Source organism: Sciurus vulgaris, assembly GCF_902686455.1.
Source record: "Sciurus vulgaris genome assembly, chromosome: 3".
Lineage (NCBI taxonomy): Eukaryota > Metazoa > Chordata > Mammalia > Rodentia > Sciuridae > Sciurus > Sciurus vulgaris.
In genome coordinates, this window is record NC_136463.1 from 18240286 (window position 1) to 18260653 (window position 20368).

Genomic DNA, 20368 nt, shown 5'->3' on the forward strand with positions numbered 1-20368 from the left:
TAGATCCAATGTCTGACTCCCAAAACATTTTAAATCTTGCTTGGGTCATGGGTTGTATGTCCCCTTCCTGGAGGTGCCGTCTCCTGCTTTGATTAGCACACTTCACTACAGGTATTGTAGTTAAACTTTTTTTTCCCTCCTTTTCCCCCTTTGGTGGTGGACACTGAATGCAGGGTATACCACCAGTGAGTTACATTCCATCCTTTTCATTTTTTATTTTGTCTCACCAAGTTGCTGAGGTTGGCCCTGAACTTATGATCCTACTGTCTTAGCCTCCCTGATCGCTGGAATTACAGGCGTGCCCCGCCCCCGCCCCGCACCCAGCTCAGACTTAAAACTTTTAAAAAGAATAAGCAAAATAGAACTTTGGGGCCGAGCACCCATCGGATAGAAGTTCTGGCATCTACACACCTTAGAAAGCAGGTCTCTCTTCCCTCTATGGCTGTTCCTGCCACACGGCCCAGAGTCATAATTTCTGTCCTGGTAAACATCAACACCATTTTGTGAAACACCCACTGAGACCCACGCTATGCGCCTTGCCAGTGACGGTCAGCCTCCCGTTTAGAAAATAAAAATCAACCAACCAAACAAACAACAACAACAAAACCCAGGGCTCTCTTTTCATCCTCCCCTCTGACCAAAGACTCCTCTTGCTCAGCAAGAGGATATCTCCAGTCACTGGGTATGAATTTCTACCGGAGTGAGGCTCAGCGTTAGGATCGGCCCTGCCCTCACTCAGCAAGTCCCAGGACTGCGGCGGGAGGGACCTGCATCCTCTGGGCAGGAAGGCTGACAACTACACGGATTTTCCGCACACTCCAGGAGCTTGGAGAGATTGCGCGCCCCTCCGCCCCGCCCGGGAGAGGCAGAATCTACATCAGTCTCGTCTTGGTACCCCCCATCCTGCCTCTCCAGGCACTGGGGGCTTCACGTTCCGCTGCGGCGTCTCAGGGTGGGCACGCGGCGCCAGGTGAGCTCTCACCTGGGGCGGTGGGAGAGGGAGCTAGGGGCGGGCCTAGGCCCGCGGCCCCACCCGCGACGGGGCGGGGCGAGGACGGCGGGACCAATGGGGCGGGGGGCTCGCCGCCCGGGGGCCGCCCCTCCCGCGCCGCTCCCTCCCCTCGCCGCTCCCGCTCCGCCCCACCGGGTTTAAAGCCCCGCGGGCGGCAGGTGGCGGCGCTGCGAGCGCCGAGCGGCGCTGGGAGATGCTAGAGGGCGCCGCGCCGCCGGCACCATGCGCCCCTCGCCCACGCTGGCCCTGGCCGCGCTTTGCCTCCTGGCGCTGCCCGCCGTCGCCGCCGCCGCCGCCTACTTCGGGTCAGTGCCCGCCGCGTCCCGGCCCACCCCCTCCCACCACGGCAGGGCCAGCTTCCCGCTCCCCCGTCCACTGTCCCTGGCTCCGGGGAGGCCTCGAACTCGGAGCCTCTCCCCGGAGGGACCCAGACCACCTTGAGGTGGCGGAATTCGTTCCCTGAACTGGCTGGTCTCAGGCTTCCCGGGTTCAGATTCAGATCACCCCTTCGAGAGTCCGAGTCTTTGGTCTCCTATGCCTCCGTTTTCCTCACCCCGCTGGGTGTCAGACTCCAGCCCAAGCTCTAGGGCTCTGCACGCGCCTCAGATCCTGGCCCTGTCCGTCCCAGCGCGCTCTGTCCTGTCCCTGTCTGTCCAGCGTCCGCCCCGCTCTCTGATGTCCTTTCTGGATTCTCACTCGCGTGCCCTGTGTGCCCCCATCCTGGACTCTGGCCAGTCACAGTCCTTGCCGCGGACTCCTTCCGTGCCCTCTGCCTTTGCCCTGCGAAGGGGAGATCTGGAGGGCTGGACACATGGGTGGGAGTGGATTGCTGCCAAAGCCGAAGATCTTGCTGATCCAACAGGGATGGGGAACCGCGGGTGTTGGGGAGTGTCAGCTGGAGGCTGAAAAGGAGCTGTCAGAGACCTGGCAGCAGGCGAATGCTCAGGAAAATGACAAAGAAAGGGAGAGAGGCCCATTTTAGAGGATGTACATGGTTGGAAAGGGAGGATCACAGTTGGGGTGACACCTGCCGGGAGAGTGGGCGGTAACCACGAGGGGAATGTTTGGAGCAAAAGTTATAGGGCAATTATTTCGAAGTCTCTTCTTCTCTGACCCTGAATTCCAGGGACACGGTGGGGTTGGGATGGAGGCAGACATCATTTGTGGATGAGAAGGCATCTTCCTGACCTTCACTTAAAACTGACTCCAATCACCTGTATCTGTGACTTTAAACCTTCCCTTTTTTGGAGGGTTACCGGTAAACAGGGCGAAGCTTACTGTCAGACCACAGCAAAGGCAAGAAAACACCCAGCAAGCGACCTGCCAGAGGCTGCTCTTAGGAATCCACCAGGGAGGAGTGTGCAAGGGTCTGAGGAGTCCCTTGCAGACTGGAATAAGTGCTGCAGGCTAATTTCCAGGTCATGACCCCTGGAAATTACATGCTTGGGCTGTAGGCAGTGGCCTCCCTTGGAATATATGGAAAAGATTGTCAGCCCAGACCCTAGCCTTGAGTCCAGCTTACTGATGATCACTTGGTGTCAGGGCCTTCGTTTCTTCCTTTGTACAAAGGAATACTTGACCTTGATATGCGACTCACCCCAAGAGCAGTGCACATATGTGATGTTTGTTTTCCCAGGATTTCAGGCTTGAAGGAGTTGCCCCAGCAGGAAGGACATATGGGTGGGCACAAACTCAAGTTGGATCTTCCCACTTGCTAGCTGGGTGCTCTTGTTCAAGGTGCTTAATGGGTGGGCTGGGGATATAGCTCAGTTGGTAGAGTGTCTGCCTCGCAAGCACAAGGCCCTGGGTTCAATCCCCAGCACCCTAAAAAAATGGGGGGAAAAAAAGGTACTTAATGGCTTTGTCCACCAGACTCTGATCTGTAAAATGAGAATAACAGTGCCTGTTTCATAAGAGGAGTGTGTTAGTACATGTAAAGCACTTAGGATAGTGTCTAACACATAGTAAATGTTCAACTAATGGTAACAATTATTGTTGTTATTATTGTTGTTGTTAATAGTAATAGTAGTAAGGAAATCAGATACAGTATCTTAATGTCCCAGAGGACATCTGAGAGGTTTCTGAACTGGAATGGAGAAGACAAGGACATCCCCTTGAACATCGGCTCATTTCCACAATTCTTTTGTTTGCTTGGGTTTTATGGTTGGAGGTAGGAGCGAAGGTCAGGTGGGGTAGGAGGAGAGGGGTTCCAGGAAGTCTGGACCACCCTGGCTGGTGTATTGGAAGGGAAGAGTGTTCTCAACAGTGCACAGGGTTAGAATCTGGGGGCTGTGAACAGACACATCCTTGGAAAAGAGGGAAGATGGTCAGCTAGGGCTAAGTCCAGTCCAAGAGGTTTGAAACCACCTCTTCCAGGTCAGGGGCCCTGGCAGGCAGAGCTGCCAGAGTATACCCAAACCACCACCACCCCAGTCTGGGGACCAGGACAAATGTGTGGAGAGTAAGATAAAATTAGGGCCTCATTCTGTTAAGTATTGGGTCCCAGAGAATGGACAGGATTCAGCTGGGACTCTCACTGAGGAAACCCTCTTGGACTCAATTAATGCCAGGTTTCCAGATTCCTATCTGAATTTGTTCTTTGGAAGGAATCTGATATCACTCTTCCACACTTTAGTGAAAATGTGAAGCAATATGTTTCTCTCTTCCCCAGGCTGTTTGCTTCCTAAGTCATACTTCTGACTATAACTTGAAGTGCTTTCATTTATTTCCTAGGAAAAGAAATTTTGGCTGTCAGGAGAGTAGGCGAGGATGATTTTGGTGAGAACAATCTTCTCAGGGGGACTTTGCAATCAGGCTTCGAATTTGGAAGTGACCAGCCCGCTGCTTTAAAAAGGGCATGCATTATTATCCCCATTTTTCAGAACAAGAACCCCTAGCACAGTGAGACAGCCGTGGCCTCAGGTGCTTTTGTGCTTTTGGACTTAGATCCTAATTCTGTTGATGGGAACAGTAACATAAATCGCAGAGAAATTTACAAATCACCTTCTGATGCAGCCTCTTTTCTCATCAGATCCTCAGAACCAATCCTGAAGTATGATTTCCAAAGGAAACTGAGGGTCAGAAAGATTCAGTGACCCACCCCATGTCACACAAATTAGTGGGGGCAAGATAGAAACTAAGTGCTGCCTTGAGTCTATGCTACATGCCTTACAGAAAATGGCTTCCTGAGCTACTACTGCGTGATGCCCCAGAGGGCAGCCAATCATTCGTTGTTTCAATAAAACCTCACACCTTCCTATAAAATGGGTAGTGTCATCACCCACAGCTCAGCAAGGTTAAAACATCTGCCCAAAGTCACTCGGCTAGCCAAAGGCAAAGTCTGGATTCAAATCCAGGACTATGTGTCCGTAAGCTTCTTGTACTGTCCCTAGAAAGGAAAGACATTCACTCACTGCAGATGCCATTTTAGAAAGCATCACCAAAGAAAAGCTGCATTCACAGGAATGCTTTCTAGTTACAAAGCTACTGGGAGGACTAAAAACTGGATTGAGTGACAGGACATGGCATGGGCCTGGCTTATCATATAAGCAGGGTACTTGTTTATAAAACTGCACAGAAGTTAAGATTTGCAGAATTCCTGAGTTATCCAGGCCAAAGCATACCCTCTTGGAAAATCCTAGACTTCCAGCACCAGGACCAGGCCTGTCAGGCTGGGAAACCATGGGATCTAAAGATGCTGAAGACACTGGAAACAAGTGACTTGACCAAGGACAGCATAGAAAGCCGAACAAACTTGTCCCCTGAGCCCTGGTCCCCCTGTCATCATGGCATCCTCTGAGAGCCCACCTGATAGCCTGTGGTCTCGGGGCAGGCTGTCTCCCAGGATGGAAGTGTTGTGGGGTGCTGCCATTGGGGTTCCATTGCAGAAAGAAAACATAAACTCCAATTTCTCCAAATTATTATTTCACATAATAAAATTCATGCCTTTTAAGTACACTGAGTTTTAAAAAATGTATACTCCTGTGCAACACATTTGTATTGACCACGATTATTCTATGGAGCATTTCCACCACCCCAGAAAATCCCCAGGCCTCTTTGTGATCAACCAACCTTTCCCTTCTTCACCAGCCCCAGCCTATCTCAATCCCCTGCTTTCTGTCACTATAGATTCGTTCTGCTGTTACAGTGTTTGTGTAGATGGAATCAAAGCTTTTCATATGTGGATTCTTTTCCTCAACATAACATTTTGAGATTCATCCATGTTGGATGTATCGGTAGCTCTTTCCTCTTTATTTCCAAGTACTATTCCATTAGGTGGATGTACCACATTTTGTGCATTCATTTCCCATTTGGATTATTTCCAGTTTTAGTCTGCTCTCAATAAAGCTAAGACCCATGTGCACCTCTTTTGTGGACCTATGTTTTAATTTCTCTGACAGAATGGTCTAGGACTGGAGGGTTGGATCATATGGTAGGAATATGTTTAACTTATAGGAAATGGCCGAATGGTTTTCCAAAGCGATAGTACCATATTATGCAGTTCCAGTTGCTCCATATTCTTGCCGACTACCATCCACCTTCGTTGTGGCCAATTTAGTGGGTGTGCATTACTATCTCCATGGCTCCATTGATGAGGGGTGTGTTGGATGTTTGTTTTCATGGCCTATTGGTCATTTGAACTTTTCCATTGGGTTATTTGTCTTCTTGGTAATGAATTTTAAGAGTTCTTAATATATTTTGGATACAAATTCTTTGTCTGAAAATATTGGCAACATCTTATCCCTGGCTGTGGCTTCCCTTTTCATTTTCTTATTGAAGAGTGGAAGTTTTTCATTTTGACAAAGTTCAGTGTACCTATCGACTTTTCCCTCTGTGGTTTGTTTTTTAGTGTCCTATCCAAGAAATCTCTGCAAATTTCGGGTGAGTTGTGGATAATTCCTCTCATGTTTTCTTCTAGAAGTTGCACAATTTTAGCTTCTACACTGAAGTCTATGCTGCATTTTGAGTGTGTGTGGTGGGAGGTAAGGGTTGAGACATATTGCTCCCCACCTGGGGCTTTTTCCAGTGCCATTTGTTGAAAAGATGATCTTTTCTCCATTGCATCATTTTTGTAAATCAATTGATCTAATATCTGTATGTCCATTTCTGAACCTTCAATGTGTTTTTCCATTAATCTATGTGCCTATCTTTGTGCCAATACCATACAGTATTGATTAACGTTGCTTTATAGTAAATCTATAAACCAATTGCTCTGTGTTCTCTAACTTTGTCCTTCTTTTTCCAAATCTTTTTGGCCACTCAGTTCCTTTGTGTTTCCACATAAATTTTAGCACCAGTTGTCAACATGCCCATGAAAGCCTTCTGGGATTTTGATTGCAACTGCAATAAACCAATCAATGGGAGATTGACATTCTACCACTGAATATTCTGCTTCACAAGCCAGTTGATTCTATTTAGGACTTTTTAAAATTTCCCTTAGCAGCTTTGTAGTTTTCAGTGTGCTGATCTTGCAAAATATTTTTTTTTTTAAAAATTATTCCTAAGCATTTAATGTATTTGGATATCATCATTTTTATTAAAAAATTTTTTTAAAGAGATTGTATTGGGTCCTGAGTAAAACAGGGTAAGAGGAAAGAAAGGGTAAAAGAAAGTTTACTGCTTTGGGGTGGTGGATTAAAAGCCAACCCTCCCTGATAAGAATCATCATGTTTTGGGAAGGAATTTGGGCCAGCTTGTCCCTGGCCGAGCTGTAACCCCTGAGGACTTGGGCTCCCGAGTTGGGCTCAGGGTCAAACCAACCCCCTCAGTGGATGGTGGTAGAGTTTCTGTGACTGAGGAGGAGACAGAGGAGGGAGGGAAACAGAGCAGGTGTCCTCCCGGCTGAAATTGCCTAAGGGAGATCCTGGCGCCTTTGGGATTGTGTGCTCAGGTAGAAGCTGGATTCTGGAGAGGTGGGACAGGTCATCCATAAAGGTGATCCTCACCCTGGGGTCAATTGGAGCAAGATGGGAGGTGACCCAGGCCCTGCTGTGGCATAAGGGACAATGGAGGAGTTCATATCCTCCATTTATCACTTATTAACTAACCCAGGGCAAGTCAAGTATTCTGACCTCAGTTTTCCCATCAGTAAAATGGAATAATCTTTATCTCTCAGGGTTATTTTGAAGGTTAAATAAATATATATAGGGCTAGGGATGCAGCTCAGTGGAAGAGTGCTTGCCTAGCATGTGCAAGATCCTGGATTTGATCCCTAAACATTTTTAAAGTAAATAAATAAAATATATAATACATGTAATATATACTATTTATTATATATATTATATATACATATGCAAAAATGTTCTCTATACATAGAGTCCATGAAATCTAGTGATCTGCCTTAGAGCATCCAAGTTAAGGAGTATCTTTGCTAAAATCTGTTCCTTCCTCTCTATATCTTTGTCCCAACTGTGTACAATTCAAAACACATTGAATCTTTCCCATGTTCAACACTTTCCATGCATTATCTCATTTTACTATTGTGGTAACCCAGGAGATAGGTGCTGGCATGATTAGCCTCATTTATAAATGAGTCGGAAAAAAGCTCAGAGAGGCCAAGTGCTTTGCCCAAAGTAGCATAGCTAGTGGCTAGCAGTGCCGAGATTTGAATTTTAGCTTACCAGAATCCACAGCCAACCCTTTCCCTTCACCCCTGCTTTATGCTGCCTGTTGAGTGCCAACTTGAGGCATGCTTCTTCCTTCAATCCCTCTCCCCTCTACCCTGTCACCCTTGCACTTCACTAGCATGTATAGGGGCAACTAGGTGTGCTCAACTCTTGATCCGTTACTTTTTGTGTGTGTATGGCAGCACTAGGAGTTGAACCTGGGCCCTGACACAATCTAGACAAACACTGTGCCACTGAGCTACATCCCAGTCTTGTTTTTTTTTTTTTTTTTTTTTTTTTTTTTTTTTTGTTTGTTTGTTTGTTTTGTTTTGTTTTTAAGTTTGATTTTAAGGCAGGGTGTCACTAACTTGTCCAGGTTGGCCTTGAACTTGAGATCCTCCTGCCTCAGCCTCCTAAATCATGGGATTAGAGGCGTGCACCACTGTACCTGGCTTTCATGCGCTCGTAGCTCCCTTTAGCAGAGGTCCTGGGGCTCTATGGTTGGCTCTGTCCCCCACAGTCCTTGGTGTCACCCCCTGGCCTGCAGTGAGTATCTGGGTGGGCAGTGACTTTTCCCTTTTGCTGGCCCTTGCCTCCCCCTAGATTCTCCTCTCCTGCTGCCCTGTGCCCTAGGGCTGTTCCTCCCCTGACTTGGGGCTGGCCCTATGAACTCAGGAAGCCAGGGAGGCTGGCCTTCTCTCCACTTCTCCCCCTTAACACGATGGGCTCTCCCTTCTCTCTACAGGAACCTCCCCTTTGCTCTTCCCTCTATCTGGCCAAGTAGGTTCTCAGGTCCTGGGTACTGCATCAGACTGTCACACTTTAGTATGAAAAGGGAGGCCATATCTGTAAGTCTAACTTCTGACTTTTGACCTTTGGTCAAAAAAATACGGAGTGTCAGACCAGGGAAAAGCAGCTTTTAAACAGAAGAACTAGACACTGTGGCATACACCTGTAATCCCAGCAACTCAGGAGGCTGAGGCAGGAGGATCACAAGTTCAACACCAGCCTCAGCGAAGCTCTTAACAACTTAGTGAGATCCTGTCTCAAATAAATAAATAAGAAAGAGCTGGGGCAGGGGCTCAGTGGTAAAGTCTGGCTGGGTTCAATTCCCAGGAACAAAACAAATAAATTAACAAACAGAAGACCCTCCTCTCCCTTCTTGAGGTTCTACCTCCTCTACCCTCAGGTGGCCAGAGGAGTCCAGAGCAGACTTCCTTCCCTTAAAACCTGCCTTGTGTCCCATCACCTTAGACATTTGCCATGACAATGACTGATTTTGCTTCCTTGAAGGGTTATGTTGAGACTGAAAGCAGAAACTGTCAGGCTTGGTAGAAGCAACCAGAAAAGCTGGGGCATGTCCCAGCGCTGCGTTGAATTCACCTTGGGCCATAAATCCTACATGAACTCCCAGGGCACCAGATGGGTCCAAGCAGAGACCCGCCCACTTGGCAAGGCTCTTGTCCTCTGCTTCCCCCCAGCAGCCTCTAAGTTGCCTCCCAGGAGCCACCAGAGCAAAGCTTCTGCCACGTGATCCTGCAGGGTCTGGCCGGCTTTCAAACATGATGATCCTAGAGATGTACATCTGTACCCAGCCAAGGGCCTGGGGAGGTGCTATAACCCCAGACTTAGAGGGTGAGGGATCCCTCTGCACAGGACTGACTTTGAGGACCCTCTATGGTCACTGCCACCAGAACTATGCATGCCAGGGACAAAGTCTTCCTCTCCCAGCTTCAGTCTGAGCCTGAGCAAAAAGGGGGGCGGGGCGGGCGGGAGGAGAAGCATTTCCTCCACAGATGTTGATCCAGCCACCCTCTAAATCTGGAGATGGTTGAGATGCAGAGTGTGTTGGCGCTGGCTGTGGCTGTCACTGTTTGGAGCAGTGTCTCCCTGATGCCCTCCTCAGCAGGCAGCCTGGGCGAAACAGGAAGTGGAGCTGTTCCTGGAGAGACAAAGCCCACAGCTGGTCCTGGCTCTTTTCTCTTGGAGCAGGGATTGGGTGGGGGATGAGACTCTGGAGTGGGGAAGATGGTGGCCAGATTCAGTCCCTGGGGCGGGGTCACGGGGCCCTGGGGTGGGGTCATGGGGCCCTGGGGTTAAGAGCTGGGAAGGAAGAAAGGCCTGAACGGGGAAGCAGAGCGTGGCCTGGTGTTTGTGGGTGGACCTGGCGTGAAGCAGGTGGTCAGTGAATACAGGTATAAATGACGAGCAGGTGTGTTAAGGAGGGGTAGGGACAGTTGGAGCACAGGTAAGAAATGGTAGCTGTTGACCTTGCCAGGCTGCCCAGTAAGGGAGTCTCCGTGAGGGAGGTCCAAGGTGACATGGAGTCCTGGAGAGGAGAAAGGGGCCTAAAGATGGAGAAGGGGATGCACTGCCCAGAAGGGGGTGCCCTGGACAACCCTGGGGCCCCTCTGTGGTGAGGGGAGGCGAGTGGTCCCCGGGTGAGGTGGGAGTTGAGGGCTCCCCTCTCTGAAGTACATCCAGCCAGCTCCACGCTGGTCAGGTGCCGCCAACACCAACTGCCCTGCATGGGAGGGGTGGGGAGTGGAGAGCGTGGAGCGGGTCAGGGGTGAGGGGGGCTCAGTGAGGCCAGGAGAGGTGGGCTGAGATGCTGGAGATGAAAGTACAAAGGAGCAGCGACCATGCAAACGGCCCCGCAGCGGAAGCCTGCTATCAGGAGCATCTAATGGGGCTTTGCCCGGCCGGGCCGAAGCCTCAGGCAGCGCAAGGCTTTCCTGGTTCTCAGGAAGCTGCCTGCAGTTGGCATGGGCCCTGGTGCCAGGCACAGCTCCTGCACCTCTGTCTAGAGGTCCAGACACGCTGGCATTGCCTGGTGCCCTGGAAACAGCCCACCTTGTCCTCCCGCCCCCCAACTGGGGACGCCTCTGCTGAACCATCAGACTCTGGAGCAGAAACAAGGTGGGGGTTGGTCTGGAAGAACAGTCTGCGGCTCCCCCAAGTGATGAGAGAAGCTCCCACCTGCTCAGCCTTCCCCAGACAGCCCAGAGTGCTCCCCAGGCGCTTCCTCTGGCCTCCTTGCAACCCCCACGCCTCCCACTCCAGGCAGGGTTGGACTGGCCAAGGTCAGGTCGTCACCTAGATGGTACCAGGAATTCACCTACTGGTTGTTCCTTAGGGAGCCAGGCCAGTGCAAGGCTTTGTTCTTTTTCTCCTGCTCCTTGGGGCCTTGGAAGAGTTTGGGGTGACTCCGGAATCCAATCAAGTTCCCCCGCAAGACTGAGTTTGTTGAGGATAGGACTGTGTCCTTGCCCAACACAGTGCCTGGCATGCAGTGGGCACTCCATAATGACACTATAACTTACTGTGTTTCCAGCACTGTTATAAGAGCTCTCCAGATGTTAACTCATTTAATCCGGTCAGCAACCCTGCAAGGCGGGTTCTGCTGTTACGGGCAGGAGGTGAAGCACCCTGCCTAAGGCAGCCCAGGTGGGGTTTGAACCCAGGCGGTCTGGCTCCCATCCGGTTCTCTCACAAGCCAATTCATATCTGTTAGATGACCAGACTACCCAGGCCAGAGCAGCCTTGGGGATGAGGTCCTCGGGTCCCCACCTTCCAGCAGGCAGCAGGCGATTGTTGAAGAGTGAGCTCCAGTTCCCGCCTGGGGCTTGGACACCCCTTGGGGTCCTGCTGACGTCAAAGAGCATTTACCTAGGAAGCTTTCCCCAGGGCCCTAGGAACCATCTGCTGCTTCTTCCAAATCCACCCTGATGGGGCAGCTGAGCCAAATCTGCAGCTGAGAGTGTGAGAGAGCTGAAGGAGGAGGATGGAAGGGCCAGAAGTGGACAGAGGGGATCTGGGAGTGGGTGACTCTGAGATAAATCCTGAGGGAACCTTTGGCTTTTCTCACTCCAGGGGTGGATGTGGTCATGGATGCCCTGGGGTCAGAGCCAGAGGGCCTCCCATTGTGTGTGTGGGGTGGGGGCTTCTGGTCTGAGGACCACCCTGACCATTAGGGACATGGATTGAGAAGCTGCAGAAAGCAGGGGAGCACAGCCTGGGGGTAACCAAAGGAGGAGAAAGAAGCAGGTCATGCGGTTGTGGCTTTCTCACTGGGAAAAGAGGTTGGAAGTCAACCTGGGGGAGGCCAAGGAGGACAGGAGGGGTGCGGACCTGCTGGACCAGAGCAGGCGCAGCCCGATGGAGTGATGGGCCCAGATGGCGCAGGAGCACTCAATTTAGGCAGAGGTCCTAAGGAACTGCTGACCCCAACCCCTGAGACCAGTTAGCAAGCTCACAAATGATGGCTTCTCTGCTCTTCAGTTCAGAATGCTGGCTCCTTCTGTGGCTGATAGTGAGGGATGACTGCAGGGCAGTGTCTTCCTTCAAACCCCCAGTGTGTCTGCATTCATAAGACCCATGAAGTCACTCGAACCTCTCCAGTTGTCTGTCTTACCCCATGGGGCCCGGCTAACATGTGGGGAATTGAGACTTCCTCCAGGGATCCCATGGGAGGGTTCTCAGGCCTGGGGTTCTTCCAGGGGAGGGAATTATAGCTGTTGCCCCCCCGAATGGGCAGGAGCCTGTCAAGCCCAGAGTTCTCCTGGGGCCCAGGAAGAACGCTTCCCTAGCAGTTGCCATAGAATGGCCTTGCGGAGGGGTAGTCACTAGTACTATTTATGGAAATAGATTGAGACATTTTTCTAAATTTGATGTCATGGTACTTTCTTGAAAGGAAGTATAACCCCAAGCTGCAAATTTATAAAAGGAAAACTCATTCTTGGAACTACCCTTAGGCTGTGTGGACCCCCACCAAACAGTACCAGGGAAACTTCATGGAGAGCAGCCCCAGGCAGACCAGGGCCCAGTGTGGCCTGAGGCCTCTGTGCGGTTGGCTGCCTTTCCTGACCATTAATCGCTACTAAGTATCATTACCGCTAATAAAATTAACAGGCTTTATACTGGACTTTGGGAACCATCAATCTCAGGACCTATTACATGAAAATTTTAAAATCAGTGACTGGAGATGAGTGGAAGGGTGTTTACTGAGCCTGGTTCACAGTGCAGTTTAGAAAATTCTGGTACTCTACAGCTGTCAAAATGTTATAACAAAGGACAAGGTTCTTAGCTAGGCAAACCAACTCTCAGCCTTTACTATGCAGTTAGGCATGTCTTAGGCAAGAGCACAACCAAGCCTCAGGAAGACCTTGGGACCAGGGCCTAAAATGTTCCTCCTAGTCTCGTCTCTGGTTCTCCCAATTCATTTGGTTCATTCTTTTCCTCCCTCTTTCGGTCGGCTCCCTCTGTTTATCTTTTGTGTCACAGGCACAGTCACCCAAAGAGAGAAAGGGAGAGAAAGCAACTGTATGCGCTCTTATTCAAATTCCAAATTCCCATAGAAAGGACTGATTGGCCCAGCTTGGGTCATGTGATCTCCATTGACCCAATCAACAGATCAGAACAGCAAGGTCATGCAATATGAAATGGCCAATAGGGACCACATGGTAGCTGTGTAGGTAGAAGGACTATGTGGGCAGCTGACCCAATTAGGGGTCCACAATAGTTATTTTAATGACTCAGTAATAGGAACTAAAAGAAAGGCAGGTATACTAATATATACATAGTATAACACTTAATGTAATTAATATATAATGTATTTTTATAATATGATATATATAGTTATAATGATAGAATAAAAATAGCTATTATTCTCAAAATGAAGTTTGAGACAGGCCTTGAAGAATGTGCAGCCCCATTGACCAAAATTCCCATCACTCCCTGTTTGTTCTCTGGTCTGTCAATCAGCTTCTACAAGAAGATCCCAACTTCTGAAACAGGAATTGTGTAAGCAAAAGTTTCCCCTTCCACCAGCCCCTGTGGGGTGAGGAGGATGTGTGGGGTCTCTGCAGCAGTCCCCAAGCTGGAAGTCAGTCAAGACGGGTCCTCCTCAGCCACAGCTGACCTCAGGTTCTGCTCCAGACCTTTCAAGGGTCAAGCTCTGAGCTTTCATGCCAGGTTGTAGGGAGGGGTTTGGGTATAGGCCTGGTGGACTGGAAATTTACCCATTTGCCCCCAGATTAATGATTAACGGGCCCCTGCCCTCACCCTGTCTGGGAGAGGAGCCCAGGGCCAGGCTGGCCTGGAGGAGCCTGATAGCATCTGTCTCTGCTCGGAGGTTTCAGAGATATGCTCCACACTGGGTTGGCTGCACCTGATGGATTTGGGATCTACAGGGCACCTGGGATCTGGCCAAGACCCACACCCTCTAGCGACACTTCGTATTCTCCAGGCAGACAGAGAGGGTGTGGCATCCAGCCAAAAGTCCTGAGGAAGGCAGGTGACTCCAAATAGGAGAGCCCATGCCCTTGGCTCAGTGGGATGATGGCCCCTCCTACCCTTGGAACTTGGCCACGGGGCTTACCTTGGCCAGTGACACATGAGCAATGGTGGCAAGTGCCACATTGAAGCAGGAGTTGAGGAGCCATTGTCTGGTTCCACCTTTGCTTTTTGACCCTGGCTACAAAGCTGGCCTATTCCAAGAAGGGGTGCTTTTTCCAGCTGGGTCCTGGGATGAGTTATAATCCACCCATATAGGTGCCAGGGCAGGGGACAGCAAACATCTTGAACTAGTAGCACCATGTCACAGAGAGCTTCTGGAAGGAGGGAGGTGGAGCCCTAATTCTAGATCCCACTCTGCTGCTGAGCAGTTGTGAACCTGAGCCCATCACTGCCTCCTCAGAGAACCCTGTCTCCTCCTCTGGACAAAGGGAGACTCTGCCCAGTTAGAGAGGAAGACATTCTGCAGAAGGGAGAAGCTTGGGACCCAGCTAGCAGGATGGCAAGTTGTGAGTTTCCCTGGGGCTGAGGCTCATGCTTTTCAGGTAATCCACGCAGCAACCCTGGGAAAGCCTGACTGGGCGGGATGTCCCGACGCCCTTCCCTGCTCTTTATACTTTGCAGAGGAAAAACCCAGTCTTCAAGTTTGCATGGCTAGGAAGTGACAGAGTCGGGCTTAGAATTTGGTACCTGACTCCAGAATCAAGGGATCTTGGATATAGGATAAGAAGACTGGGATTTGCCTTCACCCAACCATCTGTCAGTCTGCCTGCCTGCCTGCCTTCCTTCTATCCTTCCTTTCTTCCCTTCCTCTTTTCCCCAAGCACCTACTATATGAGGCTTCAAATGGCTAGATGATTGACAATTTTACTGGGCAGAGATATAATGCAAGAGAGGTGGGACATGGGGGACTCTGCCTGGGTGTTTTCTTCACATCTACATCCCTTCAGCCTGCCCCTCTTAGGAAGGTGTCCTCCTCTGGGAGGTCACCAATGCTTTGTGCAATGTTCCCCAAACTTCCCCAATCTTATCAGCTGCCCAGGGGATGTGGCAAATGTACAGATTCCCAGGCCCCACTCCAGAGCAATAGAATCAGAATTGCTATGTGTGGGTCCTGAGAATCTGTATTTTTAAAAAGCACCCAGGCAGGACTAGGGTTGTGGCTTGGTGGTAGAGTGCCTGCCTAGCACGTGTGGGGCACTGGGTTCAATACTCAGCACCACATATGAATGAATAAAATAAAGGTCTATCAACATCTAAAAAATATATAAAGAGAGAAAAGCACCCAGACAATTTCTCTAATTGGGCGAACTTGGGAAATAGGACAGGGAAGAGCAGAAACTGGAATCAGGAAACTTGGACTTGAGGTTCTGCACTCATCCTGTCATAAGCACCTTGGTCTCCTATTCTGTAAGATGGGGACGTACCCACTGTGGGGCTGGCGGGCTGCCCCAAAGGGCAGTAATGAAGCGCCAAGAAGGAGTCTTCCAACAGGGCCACTTTTCGTCACCTGCCCCACACCCACGGGGATTGTCATCACTCGCTTTGCCCTGTCACAATCCCATGGCTCACCCGTCCCCCTCCTGTCACCCTTTCCAGCCTGACTGGGCGGGATGTCCTGACTCCCTTCCCGGGGCTGGGCACTGCGGCAGCCCCAGCGCAGAGCGGGGTCCACCTGAAGCAGTGCGATCTGCTGAAGCTGTCGCGAAGACAGAAGCAGCTCTGCCGGAGGGAGCCTGGCCTGGCCGAGACCCTGCGGGACGCAGCCCACTTGGGCCTGCTGGAGTGTCAGTTCCAGTTCCGGCATGAGCGCTGGAACTGCAGCCTGGAGGGGAGGACCGGCCTGCTCAAGAGAGGTGGGGAGGAGGCGGGGGAGGACAGAGGGAGGGGGAGCCCTGGAGGGCCCTGAATCCAATCAAGTTCCCCCCAAGACTGTGAGTTTGTTGAGGGTAGGACTGTGCCCTTGTCCAGTACAGTGCCTGGCATGCAGTGGGCGCTCAACAATGACACCTGTAAAAATAATGACACTGCACTTGGCCCCTCAAGTGAGAAGGACCTTAGGGAGCTGTGACCTAACTTCAGGTTTGGGGGAAAGAGGATCGAGGAAGACACAAAAGAGGGGACACCAGTCAGTTGCTGGGGGAGCCCACAGACGAGTCAGGGAGCCCCAGCCACCTCGCTGTGCCTTCTCCGCATGCACATGAGACAAGGCGCAGGAGCATATAGGATCGGAGGAGTTAGTCACTGGCCGAACACACAAGGCTGCTGCTTCATCTGCTCACTCATTCATCTGTCTCTTTGTTGGCCGCATCCATGTTTGCGGCACCCGCCCCCCATCCTGCCTCCCTCCCTTCTTCCTGCATCCATCCCTCTGCGCTTCCACCCACCCATCACCCCCTAAGCATGGAGGCTCATGGCCCAGGCACTGGGCTGGATGAGACAGAGCCAAATGCGACCCGTCTGCCTGTTGAAAGCATGCTGTCTAAAAGGGAGACACAGGTCATTGGGTGACTCCATTGCCCAGTGCAAAGGCAATAATGGGGGCTTTTTACAAACACACCAGCCCCCTGCGAGGCCAGCTGCTCTTCATGGCAGGGGAGGGTCTGGGCAGAGGTCGTGGCCTGCTTCCCCCTCTCCCCATGTGTCACACCACCCCCATACACTGGAGAGCAGGAGGAGACACTGAGTCCCCCGGGAAGCCAGGTTTGGGTCACTCCCCAACAGTATAAGCATAGCAGTGGTCCCAGAGGTGCGTGGCATGCTCAGGCAGGGAAAGTCAGGCAGGAGGCCCAAGGTCACTCTGCTTGGACAGTGTCAGGAAGCACAAGAAACCCACGGGCCTATCCCCCTGCCCTCAGAGAGCATCAGACAACCTCTGAGCTTCTCTCTTCCTTCCTGCTGATGCCCCCTGGGTGCCTGGCACAGGTTTTAAGGAGACAGCCTTCCTGTATGCGGTGTCCTCGGCTGCCCTCACCCATGCACTGGCCCGGGCCTGCAGTGCCGGGCGCATGGAGCGCTGCACCTGTGACGACTCCCCCGGCCTGGAGAGCCGGCAGGCCTGGCAGTGGGGTGTGTGTGGTGACAACCTCAAGTACAGCACCAAGTTCCTGAGCAACTTCCTGGGGCCCAAGAGAGGAAGCAAGGACCTGCGGGCACGGGCTGATGCCCACAACACCCATGTGGGCATCAAGGTGAGCACAGTCCCCAGCTGCCCAGGCAGGGTGCTAGCACCCCGTCCCACAGTCGCCCAGCATGAACATCATCATCTACTCTGGACCATTACCCGAACCTGGGAATACAGTAGAAACAGGGAGGGGTCCTGAGCAGCACGGACGACTGGGCAGTGGTAGGGCCAGGCTTGGGGCCAGGCCTTGGTGAAGCAGGAATGTGTTTGGACAGGGATCTTCATTCCAAGGACATCATTCCATAATTTTGATCTAGTGCAACCCCTGCTTCTCCTCCATTTCATGGGTAAGAAGATGCAAGAGGCCCAGGGAGGGGGGTACTTAGCTGAGGTCACAACAGTAGTGGGAGAACTGAGGGTAATAAGTATCTAGGTCTATTGGAGGGACCAGAGGCCAATGCTCCAGTTTCTCTCTCTCTCTCTCTCTCTCTCTCTCTCTCTCTCTCTCTCTCTCTCTCTCGTACCAGGAATTGAACCCAGGGTGCTTAACTTTTAGCCACATCCCCAACCCTTTTTAAAAAATATTTTATTTAGAGGCAGGGTCTCACTGAGTTGCTTAGGGACTCGCTAAGTTGCTGAGGCTGGCTTTGAACTTGTGATCCTCCTGCCTCTGCCTCCCTAGCAGCTGGTATTACAGGTGTGTGCCACAGCACCTGGTTATTGCTCCAATTCTTTAGGAAATTGAATTCTGTATTCTGTGTCCTTATCACTGAGTTGTGTGAACCAGGGCTGCTGTGTTCAGTTGTGCAAGTTGTATACTTCACAAAAACTTCAGGCCAAGGGGAGGAGCTAGGGCTGAGATCTGGCCCATGCTGTTTGTTCTCACCAAGGTGTGCACTGCCTAGAGGAATGGGAGTCTTTTGCTCTTTGTCTCCCTCACATGAGCCTTCCTGTTCCCTTCTCATCCTCCTGACAGTTCTCTGCCTGGGTTGCACTCGGGGGGCAGGCATGGGCTGCTGGGCCCAGGCCTCTGATCAGGCCTCCACTCCTCTTTGCAGGCTGTGAAGAGCGGCCTCAGGACCACCTGTAAGTGCCACGGTGTGTCGGGCTCCTGCGCAGTGCGCACCTGCTGGAAGCAGCTCTCACCCTTTCGCGAGACGGGCCAGGTGCTGAAGCTGCGCTACGACTCAGCGGTCAAAGTGTCCAGCGCTACCAATGAGGCGCTGGGCCGTCTGGAGCTGTGGGCACCTGCCAAGCCAGGCAGCCCCAACAAGGGCCTGGCACCGCGGCCCGGGGATCTGGTGTACATGGAGGACTCCCCCAGCTTCTGCCGGCCCAGCAAGTACTCACCAGGCACGGCGGGCAGGGTGTGCTCCCGGGAGGCCAGCTGTGGCAGCCTGTGCTGCGGGCGGGGCTATGACACCCAGAGCCGCCTGGTGGCCTTCTCCTGCCACTGCCAGGTGCAGTGGTGCTGCTACGTGGAGTGCCAGCAGTGTGCGCAGCAGGAGCTTGTCTACACCTGTAAGCGCTAGGCTGCCCGGGAGCCGCCCGCCCTGCCAGGACCTCCTGCGGCCTGCTTGCACCATGTGTGTGCACACCCTGATGCACAGGCCAGTGCACCCAGCGTGCACTCCTCCCTCCAAGACCCTTGCCTCCCTCGACACTCAGCAGAGAGAAGCAACGCCTTGCCCCTGGACCTGAGGATCCCCGACCTTGTTGAGAACCTGAAGCAGGAGGGAAGGGACAGGGAGGAAAACCAGGGAGAGCAAGAGGAGGGCAGGAGTAGGTTATCTGACCATCTCAATTCCCCGGATGTGTGGCCTGGAGCCATCCAGCAAGCCACTGGGGGAACGCAGGGAAGGCAGTGCCCACTGGAAGCACAGGTATGCATCTGTCTGGGATGGGCCAGTCCAGTCCTCTGGCCCTGCTCAGATTGCAGTCAGCTCTGGGTGCCTTATGTTTGTACCCCACCAGTGGCTTTGCTGTGCTAGAGATGGTGGTGGAAGCTACTTGCTTGGAGCAAGAAAAGCTTTCTGGGCTCCACTGGATCAAGTTAGTTAGATATGTGCCCCAGGTTTTTCAAATAGGCCTGCACTGAGGCCTCATGCTTGTCCTGACAGCTGAGTTACCCACAGCCGCCTGGCACACTGCTCAGTTAGACCAGCAAGGCAGACAGCGTGTAGGAGAGCCTGTCCCAAGGTGGGACTCGGACAGTGCAGCTGAGACTGGACAGGGAGACAGTGGCCCCTCCTCATTTTCTCTGGGGGTCAAAGGAACCTTCAGTTGCAACCCAGAGGAGAGTGACGGCTCCTGGTACCCAGCAGGGACATAGAAGCTCAGTGTTCCAGCCTGACCCGGCATACATTCTGGTCAACTCCCTGTGGCTGGAGTCCCCTGGTCTATGAGGCCCCCCACACCTGCTGGTGTTTGTGACGCAGAACAACTGTTGGCTCCTGAGCTGGGATTCGGGATCCACGGCTACTCTTGTGGCTGCTTATCTAATTCAGGCTTTTGCCCTGGCAGAGACTTTGCTAAGCCTTGCTCCTCTCTTGGACTCCTACCTGAGGAACAGGAGTGACTTTGCTAACATCCTTGGGTCCTGTGGATGTTTCCAGGGCTACCTACCAAGGCCCTGTGTGGAAGGAGAGAAACCGGCTCGCGACCCGAGGCGTCTGACACTAGAGCCAGGCAGGGAGTCCCATGGAGCAGCACGCATCTCTTCTGCTGCAGGATGAAGACCTCATCCTGCAGGGGTCATTTTGCTGGAGGCTGTGTGCTTTACCACAGTAGGGCCTGAGGCCAGCCAGAGGGAAGTGACCTCCTTCGGGAAGCCCTTGGACGCTTGGCCAGCCCCACCACGCCCCTCCTGTAAGCTTCCTCTCCCCCTGAACCCAGGGTTCCTGACCCTCTGCTGAAACAGGAAACTCCAGAATCCACCAAGTGCTCAGAACCCTCATCCATGCCAGTTCCAGGAAAAAAGTCCCTTGGCTGGGCCCAGCAGCCTCCCCGAGACCTCCAGAGGCCTCGAGGAACCACCCTGTCTTCAGTGGCTCAGGGCAGCCTGGGGTTGCTGGAAGGATCTTTGATGGCAGAGGCTCCAATAACAAGTCAAACTGACTGAGACCCCTCACGAGATCGACTTTGCTGACCCACACAGCTGTCCCACATCTTGGCAGGAGGAGGAAAAAAACAGCCGAGGGTCCACTTTCTAGCTTTTTCTACGTCCCTGCTGTATTGAGACTGTTCTCAGCCCATCTGTCTTGCTCCCCTGTGACCCCAGCTCTGCCTCCCCCCTGGCTCAGCCTTGGGCATGAGGCAGCAGAGGCTGCACTG

The 20368-nt window shown here is 52.2% G+C and overlaps 1 protein-coding gene across 2 annotated transcripts; it reads left to right on the forward strand.

Annotated features, from left to right (window-relative positions):
- Positions 1-1192: 1192 nt before the first annotated feature.
- On the forward strand, positions 1193-20301 carry WNT9B (Wnt family member 9B). 2 transcript variants are annotated; one of them, XM_079131135.1, is made up of 4 exons: positions 1193-1317; positions 15511-15767; positions 16837-17102; positions 18094-20301. In XM_079131135.1, the coding sequence occupies exons 1-4, from the start codon at positions 1235-1237 to the stop codon at positions 18565-18567; spliced, it is 1080 nt and encodes a 359-aa protein (XP_078987261.1). In that variant the 5' UTR covers positions 1193-1234; the 3' UTR covers positions 18568-20301. The 2 variants fall into 2 exon arrangements, with proteins under 2 accessions (XP_078987261.1, XP_078987262.1); XM_079131136.1 differs by lacking the exon at positions 1193-1317 and adding an exon at positions 13579-14456.
- Positions 20302-20368: the final 67 nt, after the last annotated feature.

Bases quoted from the DNA above. Each gene is read 5' to 3' on its own strand.
- WNT9B (XM_079131135.1), top strand. From the start codon at position 1,235: ATGCGCCCCTCGCCCACGCTGGCCCTGGCCGCGCTTTGCCTCCTGGCG. The intron at 1,318-15,510 runs GTCAGTGCCCGC...CACCCTTTCCAG, and splicing joins GCCGCCGCCGCCTACTTCGG to CCTGACTGGGCGGGATGTCC. The intron at 17,103-18,093 runs GTGAGCACAGTC...TCCTCTTTGCAG, and splicing joins ACACCCATGTGGGCATCAAG to GCTGTGAAGAGCGGCCTCAG.